General features: G+C 41.0%; 1 protein-coding gene across 5 annotated transcripts in view; it reads left to right on the top strand.

Moving 5' to 3' along the window:
- Nucleotides 1-21,389, top strand: part of mcf2la (mcf.2 cell line derived transforming sequence-like a) — a 126,646-nt gene that overhangs the window by 11,550 nt on the left and 93,707 nt on the right. For 3 of the 5 annotated variants that reach the window (XM_088330491.1, XM_088330489.1, XM_088330495.1), the window contains exon 1: nucleotides 16,916-17,161. The exons of the other annotated variants lie outside the window; for them this stretch is intronic. In XM_088330491.1, the coding sequence (XP_088186617.1) occupies nucleotides 17,074-17,161 (88 nt within the window). In that variant the 5' untranslated portion in view covers nucleotides 16,916-17,073. Of the gene's footprint in view, nucleotides 1-16,915; nucleotides 17,162-21,389 lie in introns of those variants that run through there. 5 annotated transcript variants of the gene reach the window in all.

Genomic DNA, 21,389 nt, shown 5'->3' with positions numbered 1-21,389 from the left:
CAGAACAGAGCCATATCTGCCTCACGAGCCATAGGTTCCCGACCCTTGATTACTGCATTGGTGTGTGACAACTCGACCTTGGTAAATGATTACATTGTGCAAGTGTCCGATTGCTAACAGATTTAATAGCACCCGACGGCAGCATGCAGACTTGCGGTTTACTCAACTGTCACCCAATTGAGAAATCGGACTGCAAGAGCGCATTTTTGGACGGAACATGTCAGGCTGTCCGTGTTTCGGAGGAACGGGACGAAAAAAGAACCATGAGTGTTCAGGTGAGGGTTGACTTGCAGTACGTCGGGTTCAGGGTCAAAAGGAGATTGCTACAAGGCTGAATTCTTGCACAAGAAATTCGATTCTCTCACTGAGCATGAAAGCGGTTCAGAGAACTTGTTTTGTTTTGTGGACATTTTCTATTTGAACATCTTTGAGCAAACAGAGTATTATCCCCCCAGGACACGGATTGTTTCAAGGTACAGGCAGCGGATTCTGTGGTGGTAGTACGGCTACCTTTGTGGAGCTAATGGTCTTGCTAATACTCAGGGTTGGGTAGGGTTACTTTAACTTGACTACTTTCAATGACTTTTGGATGACTCCAATACCAAATATGCTAATAAACGACAAAAGAAACTAAATATGAATCAAATGATGATTCACAACACGTGGTAAGCTTTCTCTCCTGGCTTTGATCTCTGTGATCTCCGGCAAAACGAACAGAAACAAAATGAAAATAAATCCAAACAGCTTGCCAACATCATTTTTGCCATTCCATGTATTCCGTTACTCCCCGAGCCTGCACAAAACTTAGTCATTCATATTTAGTTTATTTTGTCTTTCATTAGCATATTTGGTATTGGAGTAATCCAAAAGTCATTGAAAGTAATCCAGTTAAAGTAACCCTACCCAACCATGCTAATACTTTATGCTTGCTGGCGTACGGTTTCTGAACATTTTATGTAATGAATAGAATATAATAGAATAGAATATAGAATATACATTTAGTGTCATTGTTACATAATGGGTTGAACATATTGTGACAACGAAATTGGATGTGGCACTCCAGTTTCACATTTAACAGTGAGGATAAAAGAAAACAAAGAAGATAAAGGTGATTATTTACACAAGAAAGTGTGGGCATGTAGGATGTCACATACAGTTTGCATAGAGGTTTTTCCAGAGAATTTTGTAAGACCCTACAGGGGTCTTACAAAATGCTAGGTTTGTGACGGTGGCCCTTTAAAAGGGGCGGGGCTTAGACCATACAGTGGCAAAAAAAATTCTAAAATAACAATTTATCATGTTATTATTATGTTGTTTCTTTATTTTTTACCTGGTTCATTATAGGAAGTAGGGTTCAATAGACTTGAACACTAAATACATAATTTTAATAGAAAAAGACAAGAAATGAAGGGCACTTTAATTTGAACATAACAAAAACAAAATAGAAACTACCTGTCAAAAAAAACAAAAACAATGCTAACGTAACATGTTCGAAAAAGGATAGAAAGAATATTTCTGTTCAATCTTCCTCAATCTCTTGCATATTTAACAAACACCTCATCTCATCTCATCTCATCAGCAACACCGCTTATCCTCATTAGGGTCGCGGGGGGCTGGAGCCCATCCCAGCCATCTCCGGGCATTGGGCACGGGACACCCTGAACTGGTTGCCAGTCAATCGCAGGGCACACAGGGACAGACAACCCGTTCGCTCATTCACACCTAGGGACAATTTGGACCGGCCAATTCACCTGAAATGTATGTTTTTGGAACGTGGGAGGAAACCGGAGTGCCCGGAGGAAACCCACGCAAGCACGGGGAGAACATACAAACTCCGCACAGGAAGTCTGGAGCTGGATTTGAACCCACGACAGGTTCCCAAGACATGAACTGTGCCGCACAAGCGCTAACCACTGCTCCGCCGTGCTGCCCCAAACACCTCATATACAGGGAGTGCAGAATTATTAGGCAAGTTGTATTTTTGAGGATGAATTTTATTATTGAACAACAAGCATGTTCTTAATGAACCCAAAAGTCTCATTAATATCAAAGCTGAATATTTTGGAAGTTGGAGTGGGGCTTTTTTAGTTTTAGTTTTGAAATATGTCCACTTGATGGTGCCAAAGCCAGGTGCTTTGAACAAAGACACTGTACTTGTATTTATCTCTCTCTCTCTCTCTCTCCACCCCTTTTCTTTCTCTCTCTCTCTCTCCACCCCTTTTCTTTCTCTCTCTCTCTCTCTCTCTCCACCCCTTTTCTTTCTCTCTCTCTCACTCTCTCTCTCTCCACCCCTTTTCTTTCTCTCTCTCTCTCTCTCTCTCTCTCTCCACCCCTTTTCTTTCTCTCTCTCTCTCTCTCCACCCCTTTTCTTTCTCTCTCTCTCTCTCTCTCTCTCTCTCTCTCCACCCCTTTTCTTTCACTCTCTCTCTCTCTCTCTCTCTCTCTCCACCCCTTTTCTTTCACTCTCTCTCTCTCTCTCTCTCCACCCCTTTTCTTTCACTCTCTCTCTCTCTCTCTCTCTCTCTCCACCCCTTTTCTTTCACTCTCTGTGTCTTTTTAACTTCTTTGGCTCTAACTTCCTTTTTTCTTTTTCTCTTTCTCTCTTCCTACCCTTCGTGCTTTCTTTTCTCTCCTTCTCTCTTTCTGTTTCTCTTTGGATTTCTTTCCCCCTCTCTCACGACTTCTCTTTTTATCTCTTTTGTTCCTCCCTCTCTCTCTTTTTCTTTCTTTGTCCCGCCCTGTCTCCTTTTCCCTCCCTCTTTCTCTTATTTCTTTATCTCTCTTTTTCTTTCTCTTTAATCTACAAGTCCGGCCCCCGACAGAACGTTTGTTCTATCGTGTGGCCCCCGAGTTAAAATGAGTTGGACACCCCTGATCTAGATCTTGTTCTGACCCAGGGCGTAGTAGCCTCAAATGTTACAGTGTTACCGTATCCCAATGCCATCTCTGATCACTACCTTGTTAAAATGATGAGTATTTCTACAAAAACATCAAAATCAATAAAGTACTGTGATACCACAAAAACATTATAGAAATACTCTGAATTTAAAACTATGGAAAAACTACCAAGAACACTACTGCAGAAATAATACAAAAATTTAACTCCGGCAATACTCCAAAAAAACTACTGGACTCCTGTCACGGTTGCCATGGTGCCCAATTGGCCTCGCCCGTGTGGTGCCAGCTGCGGCTCATTGACGGATTGGCTTTTTGTCTATTTAAGCTCAGTGCTGTCAATCTTCGTTTGTCGGTGCGTCAACGAACCTCTGCCCCGCAAAGTGTGGGTTTCGACTCGGTCCTGTCCCTCTTGGTATTTCCTGTACGGTATTGTTCCCGTTTATTTTATCCTGTTTAATATCGGTTTTCAGTTTCATTTCCGTCTATTTTTGTCCTGTTTATCATTTTCTCCAGTTTCCGTTCCCGTCTAGTTTGTCCTGTTTATTTTCAATATCCTGATTCATTCTCTATCCTGTCCGTCCCGTCCTGTCCGGTACCGACCCTATCTGTCCGATACCAACCCGGGCACTTTCCACGCCGGACGGCTGGCTTCGACACGTTTTTTTTATCCTGACCACGTCTACTCTCCTATCCAGGCTTTCGACTCGTTTCCGATCCTGACCACGTATTTGCTCTCCTGTCCCGGCTACTGACCCGTTTTTCCGTTCCTTATACTGCCATCGCTCGCAACGGAAGTGTCATGGTTGCCATGGTGCCCACTTGGCTGCGCCCGTGTGTGTCATGGTTGCCACGGCGCCCACTTGGCCGCGCCCGTGTGTATCACGGTTGCCATGGTGCCCAATTGGCCCCGCCCGTGTGGTCCCCGCTGCGGCTCGTTTAGAGATTGACTTTCTGTGCTCAGCGCTCTTTTGCTTCAGTGTCAGCCCGTCAACAAACTTCTGCCCCACAAGACGTGGGTTCTGTCCTGTTTTCCTGTGATATCTGCAGTCCGGTATTGTTCCCGTTTCTTTTTGTACTGTTTAATTTCGGGTTCCAGATTTGTTTTCCGTCTATTCTTGTCCTGTTGGTTAGTTTCTCCAGTTTTGGTTCCCGTCTAGTTTCTGTTATGTTCTGTTTCTGTTTATTTTCGTTACCCTGATTCGTTATCGATCTCGTCGGTCTCTGGCGTCCTGTCTTTCCCCGCCAGACCGGCTTCCTAACGTGCATGACTCCCCATTTCCCGTAAAATAAAAGGCTTGTGTGAGAACATCATGCGTTTGGGTCCTGTTCTGGTTCTTGCAAATGATCAAGTCATAAGGGGCCCAAATCTCATTTCGCTTAGGGCCCCGTGAAGACCGGTGACGCCACTCATTGTCAATATGAAAATTGTCGAGCAGCAGAGGGGCGGGACGGCAAATAACGGAGGCGTGCTCACGCAAGCTGACAAGTGTCCTTCTGCCGGAGAACGAGAAGCTACCGGATGGATCCGACGCGATAAGGAATGCAAGTCGAGCGGTACAGCGGTAAAAAATGGGCACGAAAGAAAAGGGGAGTGAGCGGTTCGTCTGCATCTCGGTGTCGGAGATGCAGTCCTACCACGGATACAGCCGAAGCTGTCAAGAGTTGCATTGTAAGTGTCTAATTCTCTGTTTTTCGACTAGTATGCCGGCAGACTCTGTTTCTTTTTGTCTCTCTTTGAATAGCTCTCTGTATCTTGATCTTTTCCTCCTTCTCTCATTTTTTTCTATGTATTTGTCATGATTACTGATGTCATGCACCTGTGCCCGCCAACTTCCTCGGACTGTGATTGGCTCCCTGTCACTATTTAAACCCACTCCTTTCTGTCACCTGTGGTCAGTCCGTCTGCGAACCTCAGCGTACTCTAGGCAAGCTTTTTCGACCCTGACTCCCACCTGTTTTTGTTCCCGTCTGTTTCCCGGCTTCGACACGTTTGTTTGATCCTGACCACGTCTACTCTCCTATCCAGGCTTTCGACTCGTTTCCGATCCCGACCACGTTTTTGTTCTCCTGTCCCGGCTACTGACCCGTTTTTCCGTTCCTGATACTGCCATCGCTCGAAACGGAAATGTCATGGATGCCATGGTGCCCACTTGGCTGCGCCCGTGTGTGTCATGGTTGCCACGGCGCCCAATTGGCCCCGCCCGTGTGGTGCGGCTTGTTTAGAGATTGACTTTCTGTGTATGTAAAGCTCAGCGCTCTCTTGCTTTGGTGTCAGCCCGACAACAAACTTCTGCCCCACAAGACGTGGGTTCTGTCCTGTTTTTCTGTGATATCTGCAGTCCGGTATTGTTCCCGTTTATTTTTGTACTGTTTAAATCGGGTTCCAGTTTTGTTTTCCGTCTATTCTTGTCCTGTTGGTTAGTTTCTCCAGTTTTGGTTCCCGTCTAGTTTCTCCTGTTTATTTTCGTTACCCTGATTCGTTATCGATCTCGTCGGTCTCTGGTGTCCTGTCCTCCCCCGCTAGACCGGCTTCCTAACGTGCATGACTCCCCATTTCCCATAAAATAAAAAGAGAATGTCACGCAATTGGGTCCTGTATCTGTCCTGGTTCTGACAGGAAGTCCCACTTCCGCGTTCAGAGCGACCTGCTTACCGTGTCCAGCAATCACCCTTTTCTTTCTTCCAATAAAACTGAGAGAAACGTAACGCAAGTGGGTCCTGTCTCCGTCCTGGTCCTGACAGTATTTCTCTTTCTCTTTTTTCTTGCTTTCATTCTCTTTCTCTTTTTCCCTTCTTTTTCTTTCTCTCTTTCTCTCTCTCACGTTCTAAAAACAAGCATGATATTTCTCAGTATCCTTGCTTTCTTCTTTTTCTTTTTGTATACTAATGATCCGGTCATGAGTTTAGTACAAGGTCTCTGAGTGGTGCCCCCTAGGGGCAGCTGAGGTACTACTTTCATATCATTTCATTGAAATCGAGGGTTTTTCTTTACTTTCCGGAAGCGTTTGAGTTTTCTTTTAGCCCAGGGGTGTCAAACTCATTTGAACTCAGGGGCCACACGATAGAACAAACATTCTGTCGGGGGCCGGACTAGTAGATTCAAAAGAAAAGAAAAAAGAGGGATAAAGGAAAAGAGAGAGCGTGAGAAACAAAAGATAAAAAGTCATGAGAGAGAGAGAAAGAGAATGGGTGAAAAGGGGTGGAAGAGAGAGAGAGAGAGAGAGAGAGAGTGGGAGAAAAGGGGTGGAAGAAAGAGGGACAGAGAGAGAGAGAAAGTGGGAGAAAAGGGGTGGAAGAGAGAGAGAGAGAGGGAAAAAAGGGGTGGAAGAGAGAGAGAGAGTGGGAGAAAAGGGGTGGAAGAGAGAGAGAGTGGGAGAAAAGGGGTGGAAGAAAGAGGGACAGAGAGAGAGAGTGGGAGAAAAAAGGGGTGGGAGAAAAAGGGTGGAAGAGGGAGAGAGAGTGGGAGAAAAGGGGTGGGAGAGAGAGAGAGAGAGAGGGGGAGAAAAAGGGTGGAAGAGAGAGGGACAGAGAGAGAGAGTGGGAGAAATAGGGGTGGAAGAGAGAGCGAGAGAGAGAGAGAGAGAGGGAGAAAAGGGGAGGGAGAGAGAGAGAGAGAGTGGGAGAAAAGGGGTGGAAGAGAGAGACACAGAGAGAGAGAGAGAGAGAGAGAGAGAGAGAGAGAGAGAGACACAAGTACAGTGTCTTTGTTCGAGGCACCTGGCTTTGGCAACATCAAGTGGACATATTCCAACCTGCAACTCGTTTTCCTCTTGCGCTTCTCTGAGTGTTGTCCCGCGGGCCGGATTCAATCCCTTAGCGGGCCTGATCTGGCCCGCGGGCCGCCTCCTTGACACCTGTGTTTTAGCCCAACGGTCATTAAAAAAAAGCACCAGTCTAATGTGGGGCGCCGGCGCCCCCGTGGTAATTAAAGGCATCCCAATTATATTTATGGCTATGCAAAATACATGATGCGCCGGTTTTTTTTTTTTTTTTTTTTTTTTTTTTTTAATGGTACTGGAGAAGTGTCCTTGGGTAAGACACTGAACCCCTAATACCCCCAATGAGCAGGTCAGCGCCTTACATGGCTGCAAGGCCGCTATTGGGAAATGTGGAGCACATTGTAAAGCGCTTTGGGAAGTCATTGACTTGAGAAGCGCTATATTAATGCAGATCATACATGCAGAAATTTGCATGGTGCAGTTCTTTTGAACTGGATTAGTTTCATCAAATTGGTTTTGAAATCATCCCAATTAAAGCAAAATAATATATAAACCCAGTTGATAATTAGTTTTCAAGCGTTACAGTAGTTGTACTTTTTTAAAGTATTTTCTCAAATTTTTTTGGAGGTTCATTAGTTTTTTTGTGGTATTACTGTAGTTTTATTTTGTACTATTTCTGCAGTAGTTTTCTCCGTAGTATTTTCATAGTAGTAAAATATTAGTATTGGTTTAGTATTTTTGTTGTATTACAATAGCAGATTTTTCGTATGTCTGTAGTATTTTTGTAGTCTTACAGTACTTTAATGATTTCGTTTGACGGTTGCCATGGCGCCCAATTGGCCCTGCCCTTGTGGCGCCAGCTGCGGCTCGTTGACAGATCGGTTTTTCGTCGATATAAGCTCAGTGCTCTCACTCTTCCTTTGTCAGTCCGTCAACGATCCTCTGCCCCGCAAGACGTGGGTTCTGACTCGGTCCTGTTTCCTGTTGGTATTTCCTGTCCAGTATTGTTCCCGTTTATTTTGTCCTGTTTATCGGTTTCCAGTTTTCGTTCCCGTCTATTTTTGTCCTGTTTATTATTCTCTCCAGTTTCCGTTCCCGTCTAGTTTGTCCTGTTTAATTTCAAAATCCTGTTTCAATATCAATCCTGTCTGTCCCGTCCTGTCCGGTATGGACCCCATCTGCCCGATATCTGCTCGGGCAATCGGTATCGATCTCGTCAATCCCTGGCTTCCTGTCTTTCCACGCTAGACCGCTACCTAACGTGTATGACTCCCCATTTCCGGTAAAATAAAAGGCTTGTGTGAGTAACGTCACGCGTTTGGGTCCTGATCCTATTCTGGTTCTTGACATTTTGATGTTTTTGTAAAAATACTCCTATTATTACCTATTATCTATTAATTTTTGTTTGTATTTTTCTTTGTTATTTCTGTTGTATTTTGTAGTATTTCTATTGTGGAATTTTTGATATACATCAGTAGTATTTATGTTGTGAAGTATTACTGTACTAGTTTTTTTTTTTGGTAGTGTTTTTGTCATATTTCCACAGTAGAAATTTTGTAGTATCGCTCTAGTTGTATATTTGCAGTATTTCTGTTGTAAGACTTCTGTAGGAGTATTTCTGCACTAGTATTTTTCTGGTAGTGTTTGTATTATGAAGTGGTGTTTTTGTAGTATTTTTGGAGAAGTATTTGTGATGTATTTCCAAAGCAGTATTTTAGTATTTTTTTTTAATTTTTGAAGTATTCACATCGTATTGTTTTTGTCATATTTCTTCAGAATTGTTGTAATTTTACTGTCGTTGTGTTTTTGTATTAAGTTTTTGGTGATAATTCTGTAGTATTTTGTATCAAAGTATTTTGGGTAGTATTTCTATACTAATGGAAGCAAAATAATAGAAGTATTCCTAAGGTCAGGTTACACTCTATGGGAGGAGAAGAACTGTTAAAAGTACCATATCCTTGTTTATCCAAGGTGGTTTGATAAGACATTTGCATAAGTGTGTGCGCCTCTCCCTGTTTTATACGCATGAGAGTGAGAATGGATTAAGATGAGTTTATTTTGAAACCTCAGATCCATTACCTTCGGTCCTAATTTAGAGCTTTTTCTACTTACTACTACCAGGGTTTGTACGGGCGCTCGAAATCCTTGAAAATGCTTGAATTTTAACGCTGTGTGGTTAAGGATTAAAGTGCATTGGTTTCGGGTGATTGCTTGTACATGCTTAAAATTGTTGCCGGGTTTCCCGACAAGTATTGCCTAAGAATGACACTGACACTGTTTTCTGGTGGCTCTGCTTTGCCATTGCGGCTCTTTTTCCCTCGTGATGAACTGCAGCTGGTATTAGTTTCAACGGTATTGTCCTTTGAAGTGACATCGCCCCCTACATTGTAAAGAATAATACACAGGACAAAAATAGACGGGAACAAAACTGGAAACCGATATTAAAAAGGACAAAAATAAACGGGAACAATACCGGACAGGAAACAGGACCGAGTCAAAACTCACGTCTTGCGGGGAAGAGGTTTATTGACGGACCGACAAACGAAGAGTGAGAGCACTGGGCTTAAACAGATAGAAAGCCAATCTGTCAATGAGCCGCAGCTGGCGCCACACGGGCGGGGCCAATTGGGCGCCATGGCAACCGTGACACTAGCGTTTCTACTCTGCTCTGTTTATTCGTCATCCCTGTACGCTCGAGAATAGCGCCCGTAGGAGCAAAAATGTATGTGTGTCATTCCTTGTTATTCTCTTTTTGTCCATGTGGTGGCGCTCATTAATTTGGTGGTGTATGAAGGTAGCAATGCCTGTCAGGGAGCTGACTTTCTGAGAAAAGCTGTTAACCCTTGGTTTGAGTGTCTTTTGTTTTTAGGAACAAGCTATCTGGGGTTTGAGAAGCATATTCTGCTCAAATACAATCACTGCTTTGAAACGGGGTAAGATAGTCTGGATGGCTGGATACATGATGGGAACAGGACAGAATGTCTCATTTGTCTCAGGTTTCAGGATTTTCACGGTAGTGGATTTTATTGTTTACTTTTGTTGTGAAAAAAAAAGTACAGTAGCACATGTCTACTTGACCAGTTGTCTGACTTCATGTCATTCATGCTACAGAGTGAAACTCACTTCATATTAATGTACTATCGACTTTTGCTGTTTAGAAAATATTTTAAGTTCAGTTTCCAATGTCTACTTGACCAAGTCTCAGATTGTGAGAGTGAGATTTAATTGATCAAACTTACTTTATATTGTTTACTGTTTGTTTGTTGCACTTTAGGATAAATCTGTTGCTAGCAAGGTGCAATAAACATTACAACGTTCTATTACACAATAATCTGTCTGTTCATCTCTTCAACTGACTCAAATACTGCTCAGAAAATTTCCAATTGATGTTCGACACGTAAAGCCTGTCTTTTGTAACAAATTCTAATTAAACATATATAAAGATGTCAGGACCAGAAGGGAGGCAGGACCCACTTGCGTAGCGTTTCTCACAAATTTTATTAGAAGAAAGAGAAAGGGTTGCGCCCACGATCCGGTGATTGCTGGTCGCGGGAAGCAAGTCGCTCTGAACGCAGAAGTGGATCTTCCATGGCGGTGTCGGGAACGGAAAAACGGGTCAGTAGCCGGGACAGGAGAGCAAAAACGTGGTCGGGGTCGTAAGCGAGTCGTAAGTCAGGAGAGGAGAGTAGACGTGGTCGAGATCAAAAACGGGTCGAAGCCGGCGGACAGACGGGAGCAAAAAAAGGTGGAAGTCAGGGTGGAAAAAGGCTTGCTTAGTGTAAAATGAGGACCGCAGACGGACTGACCAAAGGCGGCAGACAGGACTGGGTTCAAATACTGACAGGGAGCCAATCAGAACCCGCGGCAGTTGGCGCCATAGGAGCGGGCACAGGTGAGTCACATCAGTAATCGTGACAAAAGAGAAACAAAGAAGAACAATGGTTGTTGGATGATAGTAAAACAATAATGAAATAAACAAGAAAACTCAGCATATTGATTGACTTAAAATGTTACCTCTAGGCTGAAAGTGGCGGACAAAACCTTTTCCCACTTGCGAAGGACTTGCTTGCTTCGGAGTTCTCCTACCCACGCTATCAAATCAACACACCAGTGTATTTCTTTGAGCACGGACTTCATGAATGAAGGATTCTGGGTAGATTTCTGAGCCTAGCAACAACTAATGGCTGAAATGTGATTGGTTTGATGCTTAAATATGAAAGCATACATCCGAAAGCGGCACAACAAGGGAGAATCAAAACAACCTCATGGACTATTTAGATTGATTAAAATTGTATTAATGGAACGAATATAATAAACATGACATGACTGGATATTTTTAGGCCAGCAGAGAAGGCCTTGCAGTGGCCGGCTCTTTTGAATTGAACAAGTGTTCTCCTCAACTGTGTTGTTCGTAGACGTAAGGTCTACAGAAGCCGACTCTTTGAAGTGTAAGAGTGCTGGCTCACAAACTAATAAAGAGCCGTCGAGATAATCTTGTGTTGTTCGCGAAAGAAATGGCTCCGTGAGCCGGTTCTCTGAAGTGAAAGACGGGAGCCCGCTCCCTTCGACATCGTAATAGTGATGCGTCTTTCACGACATAACAGCTCCACGAGCCGGCTCTTTGAAAGTCTCAACGAGTGCAGGCACTCCAACTTATCAGGAGACTGCTCTCGCCGAGATAGTGATGTGTCGTTTGTGAACGTAACAGCTTCATGAGCCGATCAGGAGCCGGCTCCTTTTGAGAACGCGATCTGTGGTTCATAAGATAATTGCTCCATGAGCCGGCTCTCTGAAGAGAATGACGGGAGCCGGACCCCAAACATTGAGGAGCCGGCTCCCTCTGACGACACATAGCATTCTAATGTGTCGTTGGTAGACGTAACAGCTTCATGAGCCGATCAGGAGCCGGCTCCTTTTTTAGAATACGATCTGTCGTTCATAAGGTAATTGCTCAATGAGCCGGCTCTCTGAAGTGAATGACGTGAGTCAGCTCTTCACCCAACAAGGAGCCGGCTTCCTTCGATATAGTCATAGTGATGTGTCGTTCGTAGATGTAACGTCTACATGAGCCAACTCTTTGAAGGTAAAGAGTGCTGGCTCACCAACTCATCAAGAGCCGTCGAGATCCTCATGTGTTGTTTTCGAAAGATAAGGCTCCATGAGCCGGCTCTCCGAAGTGATCGACGGGAGCCAGCTCCCTTGGAAATAGTAATAGTGATGTGTCTTTCACGACATAACAGCTCCATGAACTGACTCACTGACGTGAATGACAGGAGCCGGACCCCAAACAATGAGGAGCCGGCTCCCTTCGAGATAGTCATGCTAATGTGTCGTTCGTAGACGTAACGGCTACACGAACCGACTCTTTGAAGTGAACGAGTGCTGGCTCACCAACTCACCAAGAGCCGTCGAGACACTCATGTGTTGTCCATAAAAGAAATGGCTCCATGAGCTGGGTCTCTGAAGTCAAAGACGGGAGCCGGGTCCCTTCGACATAGTCATAGACGTAACGGCTACATGAGCCGGCTCTTTGAAGTGAACAACGAGTGCAGGCACTCCAACTTATCAGACTGCTGCTGCCGAGATAGTGATGTGTCATTTAGGAACGTAATGGCTTCAGGAGCCGACTCCTTCTGAATTGTTGTTCGTAATGTAATTGCTCTTTGAGCCTGCTCTCTTTCCCTTCTTGAAGGCACACACATGTTTTTCTTTCAGGGCATTTTGTGTTGTTGACAAACTTTGTATACTTTATAAAAAGATAAAATTGTTTTGTATTTTATAGTTGTTTAATTAATGAGTTATTTTGCGCCTACTCGGCATTTACTGCATTCTCGGCTAATGGGTAGTTTGCGAACGAAATGGCTCCTGAAAAAAATGGCTCCTCATAAATAAGAAACCAGCTCTTTGAATCTCTTTCTCTGTCTTTTTATCTTTTTCCTCCCTCTTTCATTTTCTATCGTTTTCTTTACTTCTGTTTCTCCTTTTGTCTTGCTTTCTTTCCCCTTTTCTTCTTTCCTTTTCTCTCTCTGTTTTTGTCTCTTTCTCTCTTTTTCTCTTAAAGCCAATTCTGCCTGGTCAATGTGAAGGGCATCCTCTTTGTGTTGTTTGGTTAGGATAAACAATTTAAATGTTTAAATTCGTTAAAGATTCACTGGATATTGAAAGAAAGTATATTATGATATATTATCACAATACGTTGTCAAAATTAATTAATTATGTTCATAATGTTTCATTAATTTTGGTTCTATATATTCTAAAGCGACAAAAAATCTGAAGAGCCGTACAGGAGCCGTATTAGGGAGCCGAGCCAAAAGAGCCGGTTCTCTAGAAAGACAAAATTCCCATTTCTATACAGTTGGCAGTTATGCCAACTCCAGCAATTGTTCCGAAATAATCCATAACATTTTTTTTCCGTCTTGAATTAATAATACTCATGTCTACAATGAGTAGAATCCTGTTACTTCAGAATAATTTTACTCGGGTAGAAGTAAAAAGTAGGCATCCAAATAATTAGTTAAGTAAAAGTAAAAAAAAACAAAGGTGTCAAGGTTGCCATGGCGCCCAATTGGCCCCGCCCGTGTCACGCCAGCCGTTAATTGATTGGCTTCCCTCCTATTTAAGCTCAGTGCTCTCACTCACTCCTTTGTCAGTCCGTCAACGAACCTCTGCCCCGCAAGACGTGGGTTTTGACTCTGTCCGGTTTGCTGCCTGCGTTTCCTGTCCGCTATCGTTCCCGTCTATTTTTGTCCTGTTTATTACTCTCTCCAGGTTTTGTTCTTGTCTAGTCTGTCCTGCTTATTTTCCATATCCTGTTTCGATATCAATCCTGTGTGTCCCGTCCTGTCCGGTACAAAACCCCATCCATCCGATATTTGCTCGGTTATCGATCTCATTGGTCTCTGTCTTCCTGTCATTCCATGCCAGACTGCTGCCTAACGTGCATGACTCCCTATTTCCTGTCAAATAAAAGGCTTGTGTGAGAAACTTCACACATTTGGGTTCTCGTCAAAAAAAAAACGTAGCATGCATTGATATAAATGAAATTGCAACCTTTTGAAAAGTTAAAAAGTAAATCAAATCCCAATTATACAGTTTAGGTTTGATTTCTGTAAAGCTTTTTTTCTCTTTTTACCTTTGGGCTTTATGGCTGATCACACACCCGCCAGTTTGCTTTAAAACAGCCACCTGCTTGGTTTGTGACGGTGGCCCTTTAAAAGGGGCGGGGCTTAGACCATACAGTGGCAAAAAAAAGCAATCGAAGGACTCTGAGAAATGCGCGTATTCACGTCGAGGGGATTTAAGTGACTTAGTAACGGCTTCGATGTAGCCTAATGTAGGGGAGTAAGAGTACCGTTTCTTCTTCAAATCTACTGGAGTAAAGGTAAAAAGTATAGCGATTTAAATATACTCCCAGGAGTACACAGTGCCTCAATACTTGTCCACTGTCTGTCCTCTGCGGTCTTCCAGCTCCGAGTTGCCACAATCGGCAACATCCTGTTTACTCTGCAGGGAAGCGGAAAGAGTTGATAGTGAAGCAAATAAATCCGTTTCATCTCGTCTGCTACCCAACCGTCACGTCACCGCCCCCGATGTCTCCTTTACATCCTGTATGTGCGTTTCTGTCTGTGTTTACGTTTAAATTACCGTAATTTCTGAACTAAAAGGTGCATCGAAATAAATGTCTTGTGTCATACTGTGTGTATCCATACATGAGGCGCGCCAGACTATAAGGCGCTACAGTAGGGATGTATTGTTTGTTAGTGCTACTTCCATTGCATACTTGCATACTCTTTTAGATGTATTTATATAATCTTAGTATTTCTTTAGAATTCTTCAAGTATTTCCATAATAGTATGTTGGTAGTATTTCTTTACGATTACTATAGTTGGAATTATGTAGTATTTCGTTTGTTATATGTGTGCAACAGTAATGTTCTATTAAAGTATTACTGTAGTTGTATTTTGAAGCATTTCTGGAGAAGTATTTCCATACTAGTATCTTTTTAAGTGTTTTTTTTTTTAAATAATAATTTAGATGTATTTTTCTCTTGTAATATTTCTGCAGTAGTATTTTTGTATCATAGTATTTCTGTAGTAGTAAATTTCTAGGATTTTTGTAGTATTTTGTTACTTTCAGAATGAAATAAAAAAAATTAAATGACGTCATTGTTTTTAAGAACTAAATTTGCATTTAGCTTTTTAGTCATTCTGTAGTATTTCACTAGTAGTATTTTTGTATCATAGTATTTCTGTTGTAATATTTTCTGGTATTTTTCTAGCATTTCGTTACTGTCAGGATGCAAGCAAATAGTATATATTACGTCGTTGTTTTTAAGCATTAAATTTGCTTTTAGTTTTGTAGTCATTTTGTAGTATCTCTTCTGTAATATTTCTGTAGTAGTATTTTTTTGTCATAGTTTTTCTGTAGTAGTATTTTCTGTAGTATATTTCTATTTATGTAGTATTTTGTCACTTTCAGAATGAAAGCAAAATAATATATGTTACGTCGTACGAAGTGCTAGATTTGCATTTCGTTTTGTGGTCATTTTGTAGTATTTTTGTGGTAGTATTTTGTATCATAGTTTTTCTGTAGTAGTATTTTTAGTATCAAAGTTTGTCTGTAGTAGTATTTTTCTAGTATATTTCGAGCATTTTGTTACTTTCAGAATGAAATTAAAATCATATATTACGTTATTGTGTTTTAGCTTTAAATTTGCATTTTGTTTCGTAGTCATTTTGTAGTATTTTTGTTGTAATATTACTGTAGTAGTATTTGTGTATCCTAGTTTTTCTGTAATATGTTCTAGTATTTTTCTAGCATTTTGTTACTTTCAGAATAAAAGAAAAAATATATATTACGTCATTGTTTTTAAACTCTAAATTTGCTTTTAGTTGTAAAGTCATTTTGTAGTATTTCTGTTGTAATATTACTGTAGTAGTATTTGTGTATCCTAGTTTTTCCTGTAATAATATTTTCTAGTATTTTTCTAGTATTTTGTTACTTTCAGAATGAAAGAAAAAATATATATTACGTCATTGTTTTTAAACTCAAAATTTGCTTTTAGTTGTATAGTCATTTTGTAGTATTTCTGTTCTAATATTACTGTAGTAGTATTTGTGTATCCTAGTTTTTCTGTAATATTTTCTAGTATTTTTCTAGCATTTTGTTACTTTCAGAATGAATGCAAAAAAATATATATTACGTCATTGTTTTTAAACTCAAAATTTGCTTTTAGTTGTATAGTCATTTTGTAGTATTTCTGTTCTAATATTACTGTAGTAGTATTTGTGTATCCTAGTTTTTCTGTAATATTTTCTAGTATTTTTCTAGCATTTTGTTACTTTCAGAATGAATGCAAAAAAATATATATTACGTCATTGTTTTTAAACTCTAAATTTGCTTTTAGTTGTGTAGTCATTTTGTAGTATTTCGGTTGTAATATTACTGTAGTAGTATTTGTGTATCCTAGTTTTTCAGTAATAATATTTTCTAGTATTTTTCTAGTACTTTGTTACTTTCAGAATGAAAGAAAAAATATATATTACGTCATTGTTTTTAAACTCTAAATTTGCTTTTAGTTGTATAGTCATTTTGTAGTATTTTTGTTGTAATATTACTGTAGTAGTATTTGTGTATCCTAGTTTTTCAGTAATAATATTTTCTAGTATTTTTCTAGCATTTTGTTACTTTCAGAATGAAAGAAAATGTTTATATTACGTCATTGTTTTTAAACTCTAAATTTGCTTTTAGTTGTATAGTCATTTTGTAGTATTTTTGTTGTAATATTACTGTAGTAGTATTTGTGTATCCTAGTTTTTCCTGTAATAATATTTTCTAGTATTTTTCTATTATTTTGTTACTTTCAGAATGAAAGAAAAATAATATATATTACGCCGTTTTTTTTAACAAGCACTAAATTTGTGTTTCGTTTTGTAGTATTTCTGTAGTAATATTTTTTTTGTACTAGCAAACCTTGGAAAAATTGCATGTCCCCATGACCAGTTTTCCAAGTTTTCTATTTCTATTTTCAACCCCATCCTTTCTTTTCACTCTCTTCTTTTTACATTACGCCTGCTTTGTGCAACTGCGACTGCGTGTTCTCACTCTGTGCGGCAAAAAGGTTTTTCCTTGTGTGTATCTGGTCAAGCATTGCTGATGCTCCAGTAGTGCAGGAACTGTTTTCTATGTGAAACCGGAGGCGGACTTTCTGTAGCTCCGCCCATTTGGGGGCGGGACCTATATATATTAAAATGTGTGTGCTAGGCATGTGAGAGTGTGTGTTGCCCTTGGCACTGTGCTATGACAGCTCGGTGAGGCGGCTTCAGTCCTCAGCTGGAATGGGCTGCCGGGACCAAAACTTCCACTGGGATGTTCTCTGACATCGTGCTGCTTCGTGTGACTGTGTCGGTGTGTTTTTTGTTTCTTTCACACGGATGAATCGGGGACGGGGGGATAGATGTACCGGCCGATCATGGCTGTCAACAGAGTCTCTCAACTGTGCTTTGACATCACCAGGCTTTGGCTGAAACTGAAGATGATGACAGGTAGGGTTACTTCTCACAAGTAGTTATTTTGTAGTTTTTTTTTTCAAGTTGTTAACGTTGTGAATATGATAGGGACGGTTGTTTACCCGTTGGTTAACCCTCCTTTTGTCTTAGCTATCAGCAAGGTTGGGTAGGGTTACTTGAACTGGATTACTTTTAATGACTTTTGGATGACTCCAATACCAAATATGCTCATAAAAGACAAAAGAAACTAAATAGGAATACAATTGTGACCAGGGAGGCGGGTAGGGTTACTTTAACTGGATTACTTTCAATGACTTTTGGATTACTCTAATTCCATATAAGCTAATAAAAGACAAAAGAAACTAAATAGGAATAAAATGACTCAATTTTGTGCAGGCTTATTTTGTCTTTTATGAGCACATTTGGTGTTGGAGTAATCCAAAAGTCATTGAAAGTAATCCAGTCAAATTAACTCCACCCAATCCTGATTTTATATTAGTTTTGCCAGAGATCAAGGAGATCAAAGCCAGGAGAGAAAGCTTACCACGTGTTGTGAGTCATCATTTGATTCATATTTAGTTTATTTTGTCTTATTAGCATATTTGGTATTGGAGTCATCCAAAAGACATTGAAAGTAATCAGGTTAAAGTAATCCTACCCAACACTGTTTTTTCCGGAGATCAAAGAGATCAAAGCCAGGAGACAAAGCTTACCACGTGTTGTGAGTCATCATTTGATTCATATTTAGTTTCTTTTGTCTTTTATGAGCATATTTGGTATTGGAGTAATCCAAAAGTCATTGAAAGTAATCAGGTTAAAGTAACCCTACCCAACACTGGTTTTGCCGGAGATCAAAGAGATCAAAGCCAGGAGACAAAGCTTACCACGTGTTGTGAGTCATTATTTGATTCATATTTAGTTTATTTTGTCTTTTATGAGCATATTTGATATTGGAGTAATCCAAAAGTCATTGAAAGTAATCAGGTTAAAGTAACCCTACCCAACACTGGTTTTGCCGGAGATCAAAGATCAAAGCCAGGAGACAAAGCTTACCACGTGTTGTGAGTCATCATTTGATTCATATTTAGTTTATTTTGTCTTTTATGAGCATATTTGATATTGGAGTAATCCAAAAGTCATTGAAAGTAATCAGGTTAAAGTAACCCTACCCAACCCTGGTTTTGCCGGAGATCAAAGAGATCAAAGCCAGGAGAGAAAGCTTATCACGTGTTGTGAGTTATCATTTGATTCATATTCAGTTTCTTTTGTCTTTTATGAGCATATTTGGTATTGGAGTCATCCAAAAGTCATTGAAGATAATCCAGTTAAAGTAACCCTACCCAACCCTGGCTATCAGGTACCGTGCCTCAGATGAACAGGTCGATGGTGACCAGTGTTTTAAATCCGTTGTAAATTACACTAAAAACATTCATAGGTTGCATTTGAATTTTCTCAGTTTCGTTGTTAGGCTTATCCATGAAAATTGTATATTCCTGCCAGTATACCAGTGTTCTTGTTTGCCCGCGTCCTAGACACATTATTTTTGCTAGGGACGCATCGTCTCAAATCAACGTGCGTCCCCGGTACGCAACTTTTTTGACATCAAATTGTCATTATCATTTTTTAACAAAGATTTACAGCACTCCAAACTTTTCATCAGGCAGACCCGCCATTGTTGTTTTGGTCTCGCGGTTCGAGTTTTCGTCCGCACGGCGATCTCCAGTTGGAGTTGTGTAGTGAAAGTCAGTTTCTTTTTAAGTCAAGTCAAGTCAAGTCAAATTTATTTATATAGCCCTTAATCACAAAAATGTCTCAAAGGACTGCACAGGATTACAGTTACAACATTACACAATTACCTCATCTTAAACCAGCAAACCAGCATGCGGGCAAGGAAAAACTCAAAAACCTCAGTGTGAGGAGAAAAGAGAAACCTTGAGAAAGGACCTCACATGTGGTAATCCCCCTTCCAGGATTGAACAGGGTGAATTACAATTAGCATTACTGTATTCAGAATAGTAAACACTAGGTAAAATGTTGAAAATGTCCGGAAAGAGCATGACATCAACGACGACGCCAGCTGGTAAATGCAGGGGTTGACATGCTGCAGGTCAGACCCCGGTCCGTTGACCCATCCCAGATCATCCTTCTCCTTCGTATCAGCCAGGCAGGCCTCAGAAAAAGACAGGACAAAACAGAATACAAGGTGGGCATCAATCATATGCTTTGGAATAGAAGTGTGTCTTAAGCCTCAATTTAAAAACTTCCGTTGAGGTTGCAGATCTTATCTCCAGAGGCAGGGCGTTCCACAACACCGGGGCCCGGATGGAGAACGCTCTCGAGCCCGCAGACTTCTTGGCTCTCGGAGTCACAAGTAGACCGGCATTTTCCGAGCGCAGACTCCGTGCAGGAACATAGGGGGAAATCAAATCGGAGAGATAAGAGGGTGCAAGCCCATGCAAACATTTATATGTTAATAAGAGAACCTTAAAGTCACATCTTAAGTGGACTGGGAGCCAGTGCAAGTTGGCCAATACAGGTGTAATATGCTCAAACTTTTTAGTCTTAGTCAAAAGTCTAGCTGCCGCATTCTGAACCAGCTGCAAACTTTTAATGCTAGACATCGGGAGACCAGAAAGCAATACATTACAGTAATCAAGCCGAGAAGTAATAAACGCATGAATTAAAATCTCTGCATCTGATTGGGACAGCATTGAACGAATCTTCGCAATATTACGGAGGTGGTAGAAAGCTATTCTAGTAATATTTTTCACATGTAACTGAAACGACAGGTTAGGATCAAATATAACACCTAGATTTTTGACCGAGTCACTATGGGTGATATTACATTTGTCTAGGTTCAGGGTAATGTTTGAAAACAAATGACGACAGTGAGCTGGACCAATAATCAACATTTCAGTTTTTTCTGGGTTAAGGCGTAAAAAATTATTTGACATCCATCTTTGAATCTCAGTAAGGCAATCCTCCAGATTTCTAAAACTTAAATGTCCAGTTTTTTCCAGTGGCACATACAGTTGAGTGTCATCTGCATAGCAATGGAAACTAATATTATACTTGCGGATAATGTCACCAAGCGGGATCATATAAATACTAAAAAGAAGGGGGCCAAGTACAGAGCCTTGAGGAACACCACAAGGGACATTAGATTGTTTAGAGGTCATATTGCCATAGTTAACACATTGCATCCTGTCTGACAGGTAGGACCTAAACCACGAGAGTACAGTTCCTGAGATACCAATGCGTTCTAGACGAATCAATAATATGTTGTGGTCGACCGTATCAAAAGCAGCGCTGAGATCCAGCAGCAGTAACATTGATGAGGCACCAGAATCTATTGTTAAAAGGAGATCATTGGTTACTTTTGCAAGGGCTGTCTCAGTAGAATGATTTGCTCTAAATGCTGACTGGACAGTTTCAAAAAGGTTATTTTCTGACATGAAGTCATTTAGCTGCTGTGCAACGACCTTTTCAAGTAATTTCGCAAGAAATGGCAGATTTGACACTGGCCTATAATTACCTAGGCTTTCTGGGTCAAGGTTAGGTCGCTTAAGCGTGGGTTTAATGACGGCAGACTTGAAGGCTACAGGAACAATACCCGAGGATAGCGATATATTAATAATATTTAAAACTGATGGTCCTAAGATCTCAAACAGATCCTTCACCAGTGAAGCTGGAAACGGATCAAGCAGGCACGTAGTTTGTTTGGCCCTACTGACCATCTGTGTTAGATTATCAAGGGACAATTCATTGAAACTGGAGAATGTTTCTAAACAACCGCTGACACAGTCCATACCTAGCACCTCCACATCTTTGATATAGGAGGAGGAAACAGAGCGTTCTTTTAAAATTTCATTCCTGATTAGTTGAATCTTTTTATTAAAAAATTCCATAATGTCATTAGCAGAATGAGTGCAACCATTTGGGTTAAGTTGTTGTCTGGTAAGTTTCGCCACTGTGTCAAATAAAAATTTTGGATTATTCTTATGTTTAGAGAAGCGGCTTTTTCGGCTCAACTCATTCAAGAGAGCCGGCTCTCAAACGGCTCACTTGCTTTGATGCATTATATTACACATGATGATGTTGTATAAAGAAGTAAAGAAAAAAAGGGAGAAAATGAAAAAAAGACAGGTTTGTGGTGATCCCACGGGGCGGCAGTAGCTCAGGAGGTAGAGCGCTCGTCCTGGGATCAAGGGATCCCAGATCGAATCCCAGCTTGTCCGTGTTACATGTCAAAGTGTCCTTGGGT

Source organism: Urocampus carinirostris, chromosome 3, assembly GCF_059441175.1.
Source record: "Urocampus carinirostris isolate Australia breed hairy pipefish chromosome 3, RoL_Ucar_1.0, whole genome shotgun sequence".
In the NCBI taxonomy this organism is placed as follows: domain Eukaryota; kingdom Metazoa; phylum Chordata; class Actinopteri; order Syngnathiformes; family Syngnathidae; genus Urocampus; species Urocampus carinirostris.
Note: the sequence above shows the minus strand (reverse complement) of the source record. Positions and strands in the feature narration are given on the sequence as shown.